Source organism: Nannobrachium achirus (assembly GCF_963921795.1).
Source record: "Nannobrachium achirus genome assembly, chromosome: 10".
NCBI classification, from domain to species: domain Eukaryota; kingdom Metazoa; phylum Chordata; class Actinopteri; order Myctophiformes; family Myctophidae; genus Nannobrachium; species Nannobrachium achirus.
The window spans coordinates 31,897,365-31,913,989 of record NC_137819.1 but is presented as its reverse complement, the minus strand read 5'-3'; the positions used below and the strand labels follow the sequence as shown (position 1 = coordinate 31,913,989).

The window sequence follows — 16,625 nt, the reverse complement described above, 5'->3', positions numbered from 1 at the left end:
GTATGAAGTAGTCAGTTAGAGTACCATGTCCATTATGGTCCTATAGTAGCCTACAGAACTGTGCAATGGACATGCCTTTATACTATAGCACAAAACACTGGACAGCAGGCAACATGTTGCTGTAGCCTAATGAGTTAATTTAGTATGAAAACTTGAGAATCATGTCCGTCCGTCACCCGCCCCATGTCACGCTCCACATATGGCCAGGAACCCTGATGTCATCAATATTAAGCCCATATCTGGGAATGCCCATATATGGACATAATGTGTCACCCTCTGTTTTTTTTTTCAGCGCAACCTCGCCTCTCGCCCTTAGGGCGTCTTACTGGTATATACGGTATATTCGGAATATGAAATGTGTTCCATGTGGAATGGAATACAGGGCCCCAAGAAAACTCCACAGGGGCCGAATTTGGTCCACGGGCCTCCAGCTGAATATCACTACCCTAGGGAATCAGTCCGGAAATCCGTCCCCAGGACGGAGAACTTTTACTCCTGTGTATTATTTTTTTTAATTGATTTTAGGCTAGTGTTGTTCTATTTAGAAAAGCCTCCTGTGGACAGGTGTTGCATATTAGCACTCGTGCTAAATACCATACACTATAAACAATGCATTTGTGAAACAGTGTCAAACGAGCCACCCATGTTAGCGCTGTTTCCGACCTAAAAAATGAACAGAATAAACTTATGATGTTTAAGTAATACTTTTCCTGCTGTTCAACATACTGCCAACCAGGTGAAGAAATCACACATTGAGGCGTTATCCTTTGCCTTTATATGAAATATCCAAGCCGATAAATATTTATGAAAGATGCCTCTGAACAAATTGCTAGTTTGACCACTTCAAATGCTCCAATCTTCAAATAATAACCACACACAGCCTATTTACAAGCTCTCTGCATTGAGGTTCTTGCAGAACCCGTTATTTCCACTGTGCAACATGCTTCCATAGAAGAAGCATGGTGTTATGGAATCCAAATGACTGAAAGCAGCCGTGGTGTCTAGGGATGGGATGATAAGCGATATTATCGTTTATCGTGATAAAAAAAACACTCACGATAATCGTATCGTGGAGATTTAATCTATCATGATATCGTCCTCCGTCATGCACTGGGATCAATTCACCTTTTATTTGCTGAGCTGCATATCCGGGTACCCCTTAAAACCTCTATTAGTAAAGCGTACTTATAAAATACATACTTGATACAGTCTTTTTTCCCCACACACTACAAAGCTCTTTGCCAAAAGAATTGCATATCTACAAGCTCACAATACGTCGCAAAAGCTCTTTGCCAAAAAATGGCATATCTACAAGCTCACAATGCGTCGCGACGCGTTGTGAGCTTGTAGATCGGCTATTTTGTGAATCGTTTATACATCCTTTATACATTTTTCATAACGTCCCATCCCTAGTGGCGACTGAGAACTTTAATCCATGCATAACATAACATAACATAACATGACCTAACATGGAGGCGATGCAGTGTAAAGGATATGATGCTCCAGCAGATGCCCAGCTTGGAGTTGATCTGGCAGCCCTGGGCGTGCTGGCGAGCCTCCTCCAGCTGTCTGGGGCTGCTGAAGCGAGCCGTCTCCTGGTCCGGCTGGGGCAGGCTCTCAAAGTCAAACTTGTCCACCTGGATGGCCATCCTGTAGGGAGGGCCGAGGACAGAGAGGAGGTCAATTAAAAGGTTTCGAAAATATTCAAAACCAGCAGATCTACAAGCTCACAACGCACAGCGACGTTATGTCACACCGCGAAAATTACAATAGAACATGGGGCAGGCCGCCCCACTGTATCGCTGCTCTCTCGCACTGAGCACTTGAACAATGTTTCTGTAACTAAGATATTTCAGGGATAATATATATACACAGATTTAGAAACAAAAGTCATTTTCATGTAATGTCACTTCCTGGTTTTCTTGGTGTGTACAAGGGGAGACTGGTCGGCGGACAGACAGACAGACAGTACAGTACAGTACAGTACAGTACAGTACAGCACAGCACAGTACAGTACAGGAGCTCTGTGACGTCACCACTCATCAGATAGCCTGATTTAAACTTTTTTTAAATAACATACAGTCTTTAACACTTGGGGAGCCAAACTCGTTCAGGGACGAGTTAAGGCCACTAGATGTCACTGTGCCAAAAGGAGTTATCTCGTTTACAGACGAGTCAACATAGGGTTAACTGTACACGCTGCTGGCTGCCCTCTGAATGACCCGAGTCCATTACGTAACCCCGCACCAAGCAGTGAGACAGAGAGGCAGAAAATGGCGGAGGCAGCTTACATTGCTTCACATTCTACTCTGAACCATGTGTTAATAGGAAAAGAAAAGGGATATTTACTCGAGAACCATAAAAATGCTTCTCCGACCCCAAAAGTGGGTCCCGACTCCCGACCCATTGTTTTGGAAACACTGGTTTATAGAAACTACAGAACATTGACCAGTAACACAACTTCATCTTAACCCCTTAAAATGTATGTGGGGGAGCCTGACAACAACCTCTGCTCAGGGCCTAAACAAACATGGCCATCTAAAGTGCCACACAACAAAGAGTATTTATTTACACCGTTCTATCCTCTGTCTGTTCCTAGAGATCAAATTAAATAATGTAGGACAATATGCGGAGCCGTGTTAACAAAAACTAAACAATTTACATCAAACTCAAAGAAGGAATAAAATGTTGTTTTAGTTGTGTTTTTCTTCCTGATGGGATCCGTGTTTTCTCTTTTTTCTTTTGTGGTACCGAACACTATTGGGTGTAGATAAATAATGTATTATCTGGGGTAGTTAGAAAGAAACATCCTCAGGCTCCAGTCTTCCGTCTGACGGTGTGAGTGTGTGATTTGTTTTTTTAATATTAACAGAAGCCAAGGGAAGAAGGCGAGTCTGGTTGCCCGGGGTCAAAACAAAGCCGTCACAGGCGGGATTCGATGTCTGGACAGGCCCATCTGAATGAGGACTAGACACAGTACTGCCCACAAATCCCCAAAGCCCCTTCGACAATATTTATCCCGAGTTGAACGTGCCAATGAATCGCATCGAGCGCCGTTGTGTCAACAGTCGGCGTGGTGTTCTGGGGTGTGTGTGTGTGACTGAGTGGATGAAGACAGTTGTAAGGTGAGAGACCCAGCTTTCAGGCCTCTAGTCTAGTCTAGGTCCTACTAGGAGTTCATCATTTTATTGATAGGCGTAATACTTTGAAACATATATGTGGAAATAGAAGATCGTATATTTTCCAAAGACGCTGTGGTCCGACGTAACCTCACGTCACCAGGCTTTCCACAAAACCCAAGGCCTGGTATTCATTTTAAACGGCTGTGTGATCTGGGTCTAGGCATGGCCTAAACCGGCAACAGGCAGAAGAAGCGGTGTCGTTTGTTTTAATCCCCCCTGTTTGTTTCCCCAATCCCTGTTTAAATGCTTGAGAAGTGTAGACTTGCCAGTCACTACGAGTTGGAATAAAAGATGGACATACCAAACAAACGTTTAAAAAAATAAGCAAAACTACGCAACACGTGCACCAAATGTCTGAACCTTCCTCTCGTACTGAGCGGGATTACTATTGCAACAGCACATCATCAGTAGGGTAAAACTAACCTGTCTCACAACGGTCTAAAACCCAGCTCACGTTTCCCTATTAGTGGGTGAACAATCCAACGCTTGCTGAATTCTGCTTCACAATGATAGGAAGAGCCGACATCGAAGGATCAAGGGTATCAAAACCTCCACCGGCTGTCAGTGTGTCAGTCAGTCTGTCAGTCCGTCACGTCACACTTTTCCCCTACTCATATCTCCGCCACCGTTGCCCCGATCCATGCCAAACTTTGCACACACTCATTTCTCACATGGCCCTCTTCTAGCGCCACCATGAGGTCGATTGTTGCAAGACACATTTTTGGACACTGCTCCTACAGATTTTGACCTAAAATCATGCAAAGCGGTACACAGTATCTCTAAAGTCATGTCATCAACATGTATCTGATCCATGCCAAACTTTGCACACACTCATTTCTCACATGGCCCTCTTCTAGCGCCACCATGAGGTCGATTGTTGCAAGACACATTTTTGGACACTGCTCCTACAGATTTTGACCTAAAATCATGCAAAGCGGTACACAGTATCTCTAAAGTCATGTCATCAACATGTATCTGTCCCATTTCCCATATTCCCTCCTGATTGGCTACCATTGCCTTCTTAAGTTTGTCTATGGGACCTGACGGTCGCTTATCTCCCGATTAGGGAGTCTTACTGGCTGGGTAGGCCCTAGTGTATGTATTTATGTATTTAGTTACTTTACACCACTGATGACAGCCTTCTCAGACGTCAGTGCCTGCAGTGCCGTGGAGAATGGGGTTTGTGTGATCCAGTCTAACAGCTCAGTCACAGCGCCTTGGGAGCCAAATCCCTCACCGGGAACCTGTATGCTGTCCAACTATGACATCACAGGACTGGACCCCCCGCCACCGCTGCACATTTACCTCAAGCACATTTAGAGTGAATTCACTACCACAGTGCTTCAAAAGCATCCTCATGTCAAGGACAGGCCTGTCACAATCTTCTTCTTCTTCTTCCTATATTAAAATTGGCTTAAGGGAGGGCCGGTCGGCAGGCAGGCGGCACCATCAGGGGTGTCACACCAAATGTGTGTGTGTGTGCGCGCGCGTGTGTGTGTGTGTGTGTGTGTGTGTGTGTGCTTATTGTACGTCTGCTTATTGTGTGTGTGCACAAGTATGTGCAAAGCCAGTGTTGGCTTGTGTATGTGTGCATGTCTTTAAGTGGCCCATGTGTTGCACTGTTTGTGTTAAATTAGTGTAATTAATCTTTGTGTTGCTAAAGCTGTTTATGCCGTGCTCGGACGGACAGACGGACAAACACACACGGTCAGACTTTGAGACAGTGACAGAGACGGTCGCATAGCACTATAGCTCCTACAAGCTCAAGGCCACTTGTGGTGAAAACTCACTGCAGGGCCAAATCGAACAACTAAAGGACAAAATGACGAAAAAGGATATGGAAGAAATAAAGACCTCACTCAGCCTTCAGGCTGAGGAGATGACTAAATTGACGACTACTTTGACGAATTTGATGATCCAACATCAGGCTGACCTGATGAAGGAGGTCTTGGCTTTGAAGGCGACGGTCAAGGAAAGAGATCAAAAGATTGAAGAATTGGAGAAAAGATTGGATGAAATGGAACAATATTCAAGGTTGGATGACATAATTATTTCGGGGCTGAAAGTTAAACCATTCTCCTATACCAGGGCTGCTGCCAATAGCCCCAGCACCCCGCCAGAAGAACAAGCAACCACTGAAAGGCAAGTCATTGATTTCTTTAAATCTAAGGAGATTGTGTTGGACCAGGATCATATCGCTGCTTGCTACACACTCCCAAGCAAGGATCGTAAAGCAAACCCTGTTATACTCTTGAGATTCGCAAACAGAAAACACAAGAATCAACTCCTGATACAAGGAATGAAGCTTAAAGGCTCGGATGTTTATGTCAACGAACATCTAACAAAAAAGAATGCTGAAATTGCCAGGGAGGCACGCATCCTTAAGAAACAGGAAAAAATTCAAGGTGTTTGGAGCAGAAATTGCAAAGTGATGATAAAACCAAATGGAGATACAGCCAAGGTAACAGTGGTACGTGATTTGAAGGAACTGGATGATTACAAATGAATGGTGCTGAAATGGACACAAACACTGCTGTTTGACTACCCTGGCAAAACGTCAAGATAGCTGCTTCTGTACGAGACACTGAAACTCTGACATTTTTATTAGTGAAGCAGAATTACCAAGACAAGAAAGAACGGGACAAATACAAATGAATTGTGCTTAATTCTTCCTGCCATGTGTGCCCAAGACAGCTGCTTCTGTATAACAGACAGTAAATCCCTTGTCTCAAGGACATGCCGCTTGATAACCCTGTAGCCAAAACACTGCGCCAACTCTACTACAGAAAAATGTCAAACTGACTCAGATAAAGAATGCAAAACACAGGCTTTGCCTAGCCAAAGTGGATGTGCACGTACTGTAACCAGATTTGAACTGAAGCGTAACAAAAGGGAGGCCACAACTGAATTAACCTGGAAAATATCATGGACAATGCGTAATCATGGACACAAACCTAGAAAAAAAAACTACATTCATTCTATCATGTTTCTCTACCTCCATTTATTATTACACTTATTATTATTATTATTATGATTACTATTATTACCCATATTATTAGTCTGTTTGTTTCTCTTTTCTTTTCTTAATTTTCTCTTACCTGCTATTAGGCTGATGTATGCTTAAATCCTAAACACTTTAAATTATTATGTAAGTAAAAAAAAAAAAAAAAAAAAAAGTACATTCATTCTATCATGTTTCCTTTTCAGTTATTATTATTATTATTACCCTTATCCTTTTATCATGTTTCCTTTATCTCCATTTATGTAATTACATTTTTTTGAGAAAAAAAGTAGATTATTCATCTATTAATTTATTTCATTATCACCAGAAGGTAAAATCGTATACTCTTATAACATATTCTGATTCCTGAATTGCTAGTGTTGATGTATATGGAAATTCTTCTAACATGTTTTTTCCCTTTTCTTAATTTTCCATTTATTTTTTAATTTTTTATTTTCCATTCTCATATATGCTATGAGGCCGATGTATCCTTGAATTTCAAACATTCCTATAACTAATCACTGTATTTTACTCATTGAATAAGTAGGATAGGCTTCTACAAGCTTTCAGCTTCAGCCTATTCCTTTTGACCACATGTAACAATGACTAAGTGGATGTATGACTTGTAAAAATGTGAGTGATCAAATAAAACTAAACTAAACTTCAAAACGTAGAGTGGCTGCCACCGCTTAAAAACTATATATAATTAGGTGGGGTTGGCAAAAAGGCCTTTCTGTGTGGAGTTTGCATGTTCTCCCCGTGTCTCCTAGGGTAGATAAACTCACAAAAACATGCAGTAATCCTGGTCTCTATAATGCTGGCCAGTCGGGGCGCCTGATGGAGGGGAAAGGAACTGGTTGGAATAACGTGTTCCTTCCATGCGCCACGTCCAAACCAGGGAAATCCCCCCTGTCAGGTGAAAAGAAGCAACTTGGACTACTCATGCATAGAGGGAAGCATGAGGTCAGTCCGTTGTCTCCCCTGGCGCGGCAGACGGAGAACAGAGCCCAGGTTTACAGCTTAGGCAATTAGCACTGGGTGAAAAAATGGGTTACAAAATCGTGGGATAAAACGTATTTAGAAAAACAAAAAGCATATACAGTATAGTTATGGCTGAATCAGCACGGCAGTAAGCATTCGACCACTCGCCTTGTGCATTATGTATCAAACATGAACCCAATCTTCAAAACGAAATGAGCAAAGTGGCAGCGAAAACGGCCTGGGTTCTCGTCTTACCAGTCTGTGTGTCATGAAGAGCGATGGATAGGCTTCACTTCAAACTGTTTTTTTTGTTTTGTTTTTTTACAAAAAGGGAGAAAGCAGGAAGACTGCATCTGGCAGACACGACGGCAGTGCCCTTTACACTGCTGCTGGGTGATTTAGAACTGCGTGTGCTCCCATTGTTCCACACCGCCAAAAAGAAATGGACACAAGGTGACTTTGGGGTGAGCCGCTAACTGCAAATTACCTGGACATTCATCTCCGCGGGAGGGCAGGTTGTGTGATAAGAGGTTTCTATAAAAAGCTGAGTCTCGCCGCGTGTCACTCCCCGAGCCTCGGTCCACTTCATGAAGCGGAGCTAAACCCCCGCTTAGACGGCAGCGTAAACACTTCTTGACTACGAATGATTTCTTGTTGAAACGTTATTTGGAAGCTGTGGCCCAGAGTGCACCAGGGCTATCTCCGTTCCATTTGCCCCCGGCCGGGGGATCCATGTATCGATCTGTGTGCGCTCATCTTTGGCTCACAAGGTTCAGAGGCCACTGGCGGCGGCTCCCGGGGGAGTCATTTTCAAGATGCAGAGAGAGAAGAGAGAGAGAGAGAGAGAGAGAGAGAGAGAGAGAGAGAGAGGGATGGATGGGGCTCACGCTGTCAGAGCCACTGCATTAGCCAGGCACCCTGGAGTGTGTTCCCTCGATAGCCATCATCATCATCACCATTCAAAAGATGACTTATCATACAAACACAGATTAGATGAGCAGTGCGCTAAGTATCGACCAGGCGGGCAGGCAAAGAGGAAAGACAGATTTTCAGGCGAGTGAAAGACACTCATGCACTTGAGAGGTAAAGTCCAATTATAGCAGCATTTTCACAGCTTGTAACCACACAATTTAATGTGTTTGTGTGTGAGACAGTTGTGCTTTATTTCTGATAGTGACAGTGAGACAGAAAAGCTGATCGAGGGGGATAGCATGCAATGAAGAGCCTCAGGGAAGACTTGTGGATGCACTCTTAGCAGGTGAGCCACCAGGATAAGCCAAGACCCAGCCAGCACGCCCACATGGGTCCCGCATGGGTACGAGTTGGGCTACTTGGGTACCACGTGGGCATGGGCTTGATGTGGGCAAATTACATGGGTCCCACCTGGGATACATGTGGGATACCTGGGCATGGGTTGGAAGTGGGCTTTCCCACATGGTTCCCACATGGGCTACATGTGGGCTAACTGGGCATGGGATTGAAGTGGGCTGGCCCAAGTGGTTCCCACGTGGGCTACATGTGGGATAACTGGGCATGGGATGGAGGTGGGTTGGCCCACGTGGTTCCCGCATGGGCTACATGTGGGCTAACTGGGCATGGGATGGAAGTGGGCTGGCCCACGTGGTTCCCGCATGGGCTACATGTGGGCTAACTGGGCATGGGATGGAAGTGGGCTGGCCCACGTGGTTCCCGCATGGGCTACATGTGGGCTAAGTGGGCATGGGATGGAAGTGGGCTGGCCCAGGTGGTTCCCGCATGGGCTACATGTGGGCTAACTGGGCATGGGATGGAAGTGGGCTGGGGCACGAGGTTCCTGCTTGGGCTACATGTGGGCTAACTGGGCATGGGATGGACGTGGGCTGGCCCACGTGGTTCCCTCATGGGCTACATGTGGGCTAACTGGGCATGGGATGGACATGGGCTGGCCCACGTGGTTCCCGCATGGGCTACATGTGGGCTAAGTTGGCATGGGATGGAAGTGGGCTGGCCCAGGTGGTTCCCGCATGGGCTACATGTGGGCTAACTGGGCATGGGATGGAAGTGGGTTGGCCCACGTGGTTCCCGCAAGGGCTACATGTGGGCTAACTGGGCATGGGATGGACATGGGCTGGCCCACGTGGTTCCCGCATGGGCTACATGTGGGCTAACTGGGCATGGGTTAGAAGTGGGCTGCCCACGTGGTTTCCGCATGGGCTACATGTGGGCTAACTGGGCTTGGGATGGAAGTGGGCTGGCCCACGTGGTTCCCGCATGGGCTACATGTGGGCTAACTGGGCATGGGATGGAAGTGGGCTGGCCCACGCGGTTTCTGCATGGGCTACATGTGGGCTAATTAGGCCTGGGTTGGAAATGGGCTACATGTGGACTAACTGGGCCTGGGTTGGAAGTGGGCTGGCCCACATGGTTTCCACACAGACTACATGTGGGATAACTGGGCATGTGAACCACAAAGTGGGCTGGCCCACGTGGTTCCCACATTGGTCTACATAGATTTTTCAAGCGTCAATCCCTGCAGTTTCTACATTGGTCTATTTTTGGTTTTTATTTTTTGGCTGTGAATTTTGGCTTAGGCAGTGGGGAAAAACGTATTTCCTTTAAATATTTCCATATGGACCAACCAAGAGTAGCCTAGTTATTAACAACAGCTTGACCAAAATATCTATACACAGGGTTATGTAAAATAATAATTATAATAGTAATAATATCCATGGCTTTGATGCTATAACAATTCCATGCTGTACCAATAGGAGAGATAACAGGCAAAATGTTGATCAAAATAACACTTCTATATTCTCAAATTGTTTAGACTTATTGTAAATTAAGTAATGCAGATGCTTAACAGTAATGTAACTCTTGATTGGGTAAAATGAAACCAAATGGACCTGTAGATATATGAGGGTCCATTTGGTCACCAAATCACCATCATTTAGCTGGGGACGACCTGGAACCCTCCCAAGGACCACTGGTTTTTGTGTGTGTGTGTGTGTGTGTGTGTGTGTGTGTGTGTGTGTGTGTGTGTGTGTGTGTGTGTGTGTGTGTGTGTGTGTGTGTGCGCGTGTGTGCATGTGTGCATGTGTGCTTTTAACCTGTCTGGTGGTAGTAGGAAAAACATTCATTTCATTACTTCTATTTTGCCCATATGCTCCTAAAACAACATTCGACAACATTACATTATATTCATTAAAATAAGTTAAGCAGACTCCTGGTCAAATCCACCCTCAAAAATGCCAAGATCATAATGCATTGCATCGCGTAACTGTTCTGTTTTTATAGAGCTGCTATTCATGCAAAAATTTAGTTATTATGTGTGGTTATAAACATTTTAGAGAGAAGCCTCAGGCCGTACACAATCTGTCTGTGTTCCCACGATTAGCCAGACTTTGGACTTTGCTTTATGTGCTGCTAGTTAGTTTACCTAGCTGCTTTGTACAACACCACTAGCCTAGCAGAGCTAAACAATCCACCCAATACTGCAGTTAGTTAGCTGCATTAGTATATAGTCTGGCTACGTTAGGCTACAACACCACATTCATTTTGTTCAACAAGACAGAAAGACAGACAGACAGACAGACAGACAGACAGACAGACAGGCAGGCAGGCAGGCAGGCAGGCAGGCAGGCAGGCAGGCAGGCAGGCAGACAGACAGACAGACAGACAGACAGACAGACAGACAGACAGACAGACAGACAGACAGACAGACACATGTAGCCCACGCACATGCATGCGCGCGCACACACACACACACACACACACACACACACACACACACACACACACACACACACACACACACACACACAGTGAGTAGACCAAACCAAGCCTCTCATTACCATGTGAATACAGGGTGATTTCACATGTAGGTGTTATTGACCGTCTAACCAATCACTGTGCTTCCCAGACTTTTTTGAAACTGAATCACTTTTTCTTTGTCATTTGAGAGTGAGGAACTTCATGACAGGACTTGCTTCCACGAATGGACCTTAAAAAATCCAAAAGTATATGGTAAGTAGCCTCATTGTCTAATCTATATTCTAAAATGTTCTAGACTAGCCTAGATACAGGCTAGTTTTAACTCACGGTTTGTTGATTTTGTCAACTTAACTAAGGACATTATCTTTAAACAACAAGTTACATGTTTTATGCTCTAGATGTAATGTTATGTTATCACATTGTAACAAATTATTTCAAACCATGGATTTAGGCAGGCCAATATTGTTATATATTATGTTTTAAATCCCTAGATTACAATGTATGTTGGTTTACCGTATGTACTGTATATGTTGGTTAATGTACCCAATAGTGTTCCTAGTCTGGGCAAACCCACAAAAACAGCAGCTCTACTAGCTAATAAAGCATCAAAGCACGTTATAAGCTTGTAAATCGTCAATGTTTTGTCAAAGAGGTGTGTGCAGAGCAGTTAAGTATTTAGTACAGCCATATGCTTAAAGGTGGGCCAGAACCTAACTTTTTTCCCTCCTCAAATATGTGTAGGCCTACATTGAAATTTACATTGCTTTAACTTTTGAAATCTCATTTGTCCCCTCTTTCTTGAAGACAAATAATGTGCTCAACCCAAACCTGAAAAGCAGAGGCTTCAATCTACAGACTGACAATGAAGTACCCCATAAGTGACAATGGTAATATAAACGTACATAATGTTTGTGATTTTGTTGGGATATTGAGCTTGGCTAACTTTAATGTTGTGTGGAAAAAACTAAAGTTGAATGTGACAGCATACGGCTGCAGCTAACTAGTGGAAGGGGCAGATTTGTTGAAGAGATCACGTTGGCAGTTACATTTTTATTCTACATCAAGGGTCTTCAACAGGGGGTCCGGGACACCTAGGGGGTCCTCAGAGTCACTAAAGGGGGTCCTCCAAATCTTTGTGTGATAGAAACCTTATTTTCTCATTTTTTATATTAACCACTTGAACCCTAGCGTCCATATTCTGAGAATTTGAGCCAAAAATAGCAGATCTACAAGCTCACAACGCCTTGCACTGCAAGGCGTTGTGAGCTTGTAGATCAGACATTTGGGCAAAGAGGTTTTGTAGAGAGGGAAAAGAGCAGACCAAGTAGTGAGTGAAATGTCAACTTTATTAAGTATTGACTGTTCAAGTGGTTAAATATCTGAAACACAAATCGACATGGATCCAAAATACAATGATGATTTTCCTGTCATGATGAAACTATATGGAATCTATGTAAAGATTTTGGTGGTCCCTGCTTCATCTCTCTCAACTAAGGGGTCCGCGGCCTGAAAACATTGAGCATTCAAAACCAGTTTGTCCACAGTCAGCAGGCACGTAGACAGTAGGCAGCTGATAGCATAGGCCTACTCAACTTGCTTATAGAGATGCAAATCTTTGCTATTGTTTTCATTGGGTGACGGGGGTTTACTTTGGGTCATCGTCACCTGGCTTTACAAAGAATCAAATGTGCACACGCTTGCCAAATGGTCTGTCTCCTGTGTACTACACTATTGGACTTTAGTTACTAGTTACTTATTTAGAATATTATTAGGCTATAAAACATAGGCCTACATTAATCTCTTCAGCCCTATACATTTTGTCTATTTGAAAATAGCCGATCTACAAGCTCACAATGCGTCGCAATGCACTTCACTGGCATTTCGGCTGGCATTTCGCCTACTAAAATCTCATTCCTGGTGACGCCAGTGTAAGTGTGTTTAAAGATAGAATGACTACTTTACATTCATATCTTGTGGCTAATCCTTTCTTTGACTTTTGCCATAAACTCAGGAATTGCCATGTCGGAGATATCTAAGGTTAAGGCTTCCTGGGTGAAGGCAAGATGGACAGACCAGTGGAACGCAGCAGAACCATCCAGGCTTCACCAATTCATCAAGGATCTCACAGATGTTCCTGACCAGCACCTCCCCCGTAAGGAGTGGACAACCCTCAATCACCTGAGGACAGGTGTGGGACGTTTCAGTGCAGCACAGGATCCATCACAGACTGTTTAGCATGTGATGACCAGCTGCCCTATATACCAGCCACTGAATGGTGATCGTGGCCGAGAATGATCATGACCTAGACAATGACACACTCAACTGGATTGCTGCAACGGAGTGTAAGGACATACAACAGAAAAAGATCTGGATGATGTGCCACCCCGATAGACAAACTCTCTCTCTCTCTCTCCCCTGTGGTTGGCTAAAAAAAATACCCACAAGCACAGCGGACCCAGATTGATGAATGCAACATGAATGAACAGTGGATTCCAGAAAACCTATGCCCTAAAACAGTTTTGTTACAAAATTCAAGATTTTGATGCACCTCTTACACAATTTATATTTTTGGACATTTTTTATCCTTTATTTTGTTCTGTTAGCAGTCTGTGGAGCATTATGGGAATATCTCTTTTTGCATTTCAAGTGTTTTTTTTAAATGTACTGTATGTACACTTGCAGATTTGATCTGTTTGCCTTCATACTGCTGCTATCTTTATTTATATTGTATTTTATTATCGTGTTTTTTTTGTAATAAACATTGTCAAATATACAGTATATTGTCTATTTCATCCAAAATGTATTTTAGGTGTTTCAATAATTAACACAGTTCATGTCAAACACTGTTTTAGTCTACCATTAAAATCTTCCTAGGAGCAAGGTTGAGCCCACTTGGATCCCACGTTTATCCCCTATGGTTCCCGCATAGAATTGCCTAGGTGGGGCCCAACCAGGGCCCATGTAGAACCCACCTAGAGCCCACACAGGCTAGCCCAAGTGGCTCCCACCTGGGTCCCATATACATTTGCCGAGGTGGGGCATGCAGAACCCACCCAGAGCCCACGTGGGCTAGCCCAAGTGGTTCCCACTTGGGTACCATATAAATTTGCCGATGTGGGGCCCACCCAGGACCCATGTAGAACCCACGTTGAGCCCACGTGGGCTAGCCCAAGTGGTTCCCACCTGGGTCCCATATAAATTTGCCGAGGTGGGGCCCACCCAGGACCCATGTAGAACCCACGTTGAGCCCACGTGGGCTAGCCCAAGTGGTTCCCACCTGGGTCCCATATAAATTAGCCGAGGTGGGGCCCACCCAGGGCCCATATAGAACCCACACAGAGCCCACGTGGGCTAACCCACGAGGGACCCTTGTGGAAACCGCGGACATTCCCACATAGAACCCACGTGGGCTAGCCCAGGCGGTTCCCACATGGGTCCCATATAAATTTGCCGAGGTGGGGCCCACCCAGCGCCCATGTAGAGCCCACGTTGAGCCCACGTGGGCTAGCCCAAGTGGTTCCCACCTGGGTCCCATATAAATTAGCCGAGGTGGGGCCCACCCAGGGCCCATGTAGAACCCACACAGAGCCCACGTGGGCTAACCCACGAGGGACCCTTGTGGAAACCGCGGACATTCCCACATGGGGCCCATGTAGGGAAGCCCACCCTGTACCCATGCGGGACCCATGTGGGCGTGCTGGCTGGGGATTGTTGTTTTTTTTCTTTCTTTCTCAGAACATTTGTTTTCATCGCGATACCGATAGCAACTAAAAGTGTATGATTGATCATTAGAGCAGTGATAGCCGAGTGGTTAGTGTCCATACCTAGGACTCCGGAGGTCCCAGAGGTCACAGGTACGATTCCCCGCTCCAGCTATCACTGCTCCCCTCCCCCTCGCGCTCCTTGTGGGCAGCACTGGGTTCAGATGGGTTAAGCTGGAAAACTGAATTTCCCTCGTGAGATGACGTAGGTAATTCTCTCTCTCTATTAAAATAAATATGCTCTGAAAATGTACTCGACCCACCCATTTGACCACTTGACGGACACATTTTTTTGCTTTTTTTTACAACAAGGGTTCATGTTTTAGATTGTAATTAGAGAAAATAAAAGATGTGTTAAAATGTTTTCATTTAAGGCTTTCTATTGTTTTAGCGATTTTAACGATTAAGGAGTGGGTGGGGGCATGCGTACAAGTGGCTAAATATGTATTTTTAGACATAATAAGCCCATTCCCAAGACGCAATGTTTCATGGGCAGATGTGACTTATGGGGACTAGTAGTGATACTGTAAATAGTAATAAAGAAAACCTCTGCTTAATGTGTCTAAAAATACATATTTAACCACTTGTACGCATGCCCCCACCCACTGAAATAAAAATCGCTAAAATGATAGAAAGTAAATAAAAAGATTTGAACACTCATCTTTTCTTTTCTGTAATTACAATCTAAAATGTGTAAAAACAATCCTTTACCACAAAGTGGTTGATTGGTCAGATGGTTGAGGCGTGTATGCTTAAAGGAGTCTTCATATAATAGGTCCTCACTAATGTTCATAATAAAAAGGCACAATTTTTTTCTATTCAGTCTGGGTCTCATAGGAGAGCTGTCAAATCCTTCTACCGGTGACATCATCGTTTGACAAAAAAAATATATATATATATATTTTTGAAAAAAAAAAAAAGATTTTTATTATATTTATTGACTTTTTCAGGAATAGAAAGCCTGCAGTTTCTATTAGCTTGCATTTTTGATGATGTCACCGGTAGAAGGATTTGACCCACCCACAGCTCTCCTATGAGACCCAAACTGAGTAGAAAAAAATTGTGATATTTTATCATGAACATTGGTGAGGACCTATTATATGAAGATAGGTTGAAAAGTGGTGGAGTGCCCCTTTAAGACTTTCAAGACATCCTTGATCTAGAAAGGGTTGAGAGCCGTTGTTGATACTTTTATTTATAATAGGAGAGTGCAGAGAAACCCCATGTATGTACAGTACATGATAGTTAGTCTGCTGTCTTACAGACAGCTCAGTGGCATTGTAGTTTGAGGGTCCACTCTATGTTTGGGAGGTCGGGTTCAACTCCCTGGCCAGGTCATGCCAAAGTCTATAAAAATGGGACCCAATGCCTCCCTGCTTGACGCTCAGTGTAGGAGCCGATCTACAATAGGCCTTCATGTATGTTCCATATACCTGATGTCTAATGCCTCTTTGTCACCCTCTGCAGACATGGAGGAGAGGAGAGCTTAAGAACCTGGCCTAGAGAAGGCCAGGTGTAGTTGATTGGAGGTTCACAGCTTTTTACGTCTGTTTTTTTGTTGCTGCTGCCTCTTATAATATTCTAAGTACAAAGTCTATATCATTTATGTTTTGAAGCATGGAACAAAATGGAATAAATCATTTTTCAGTTCAACTTTAAACCCTCTGGTTTGGACCTTTTTTTCCTTTTTTATGGGTTTGCTGCACAAAGCCAGTCAGTGCAAAAAGATACTCCTGGTCAACTACCACAAGGACAAAAGGTCCCTACACTCAGCATCAAGGGTCATGTACATTTAGTACATCACGCCTGGGGGAAGTATCTTGTACATCAAGCCACCTCAAGCTACACAAACAGTAGATAGGCTATGGGCCACATGATTCGGGAACTGTTGCTTCCAAAAGCTTACTTTCTGCTGTCTTACATGCATTTCTAAACAGCTAAAGTAATTAA

General features: G+C 44.2%; 1 protein-coding gene across 1 annotated transcript in view; it reads right to left on the bottom strand.

Annotated features, from left to right (window-relative positions):
* Positions 1 to 16,625, bottom strand: part of trappc9 (trafficking protein particle complex subunit 9) — a gene marked incomplete at its 3' end in the record, with an annotated part of 422,586 nt that overhangs the window by 166,839 nt on the left and 239,122 nt on the right. Inside the window, exon 21 of the mRNA XM_080735848.1 lies at positions 1,465 to 1,650. Within this exon, the coding sequence (XP_080591974.1) occupies positions 1,465 to 1,650 (186 nt within the window). The remainder of the gene's footprint in view (positions 1 to 1,464; positions 1,651 to 16,625) is intronic.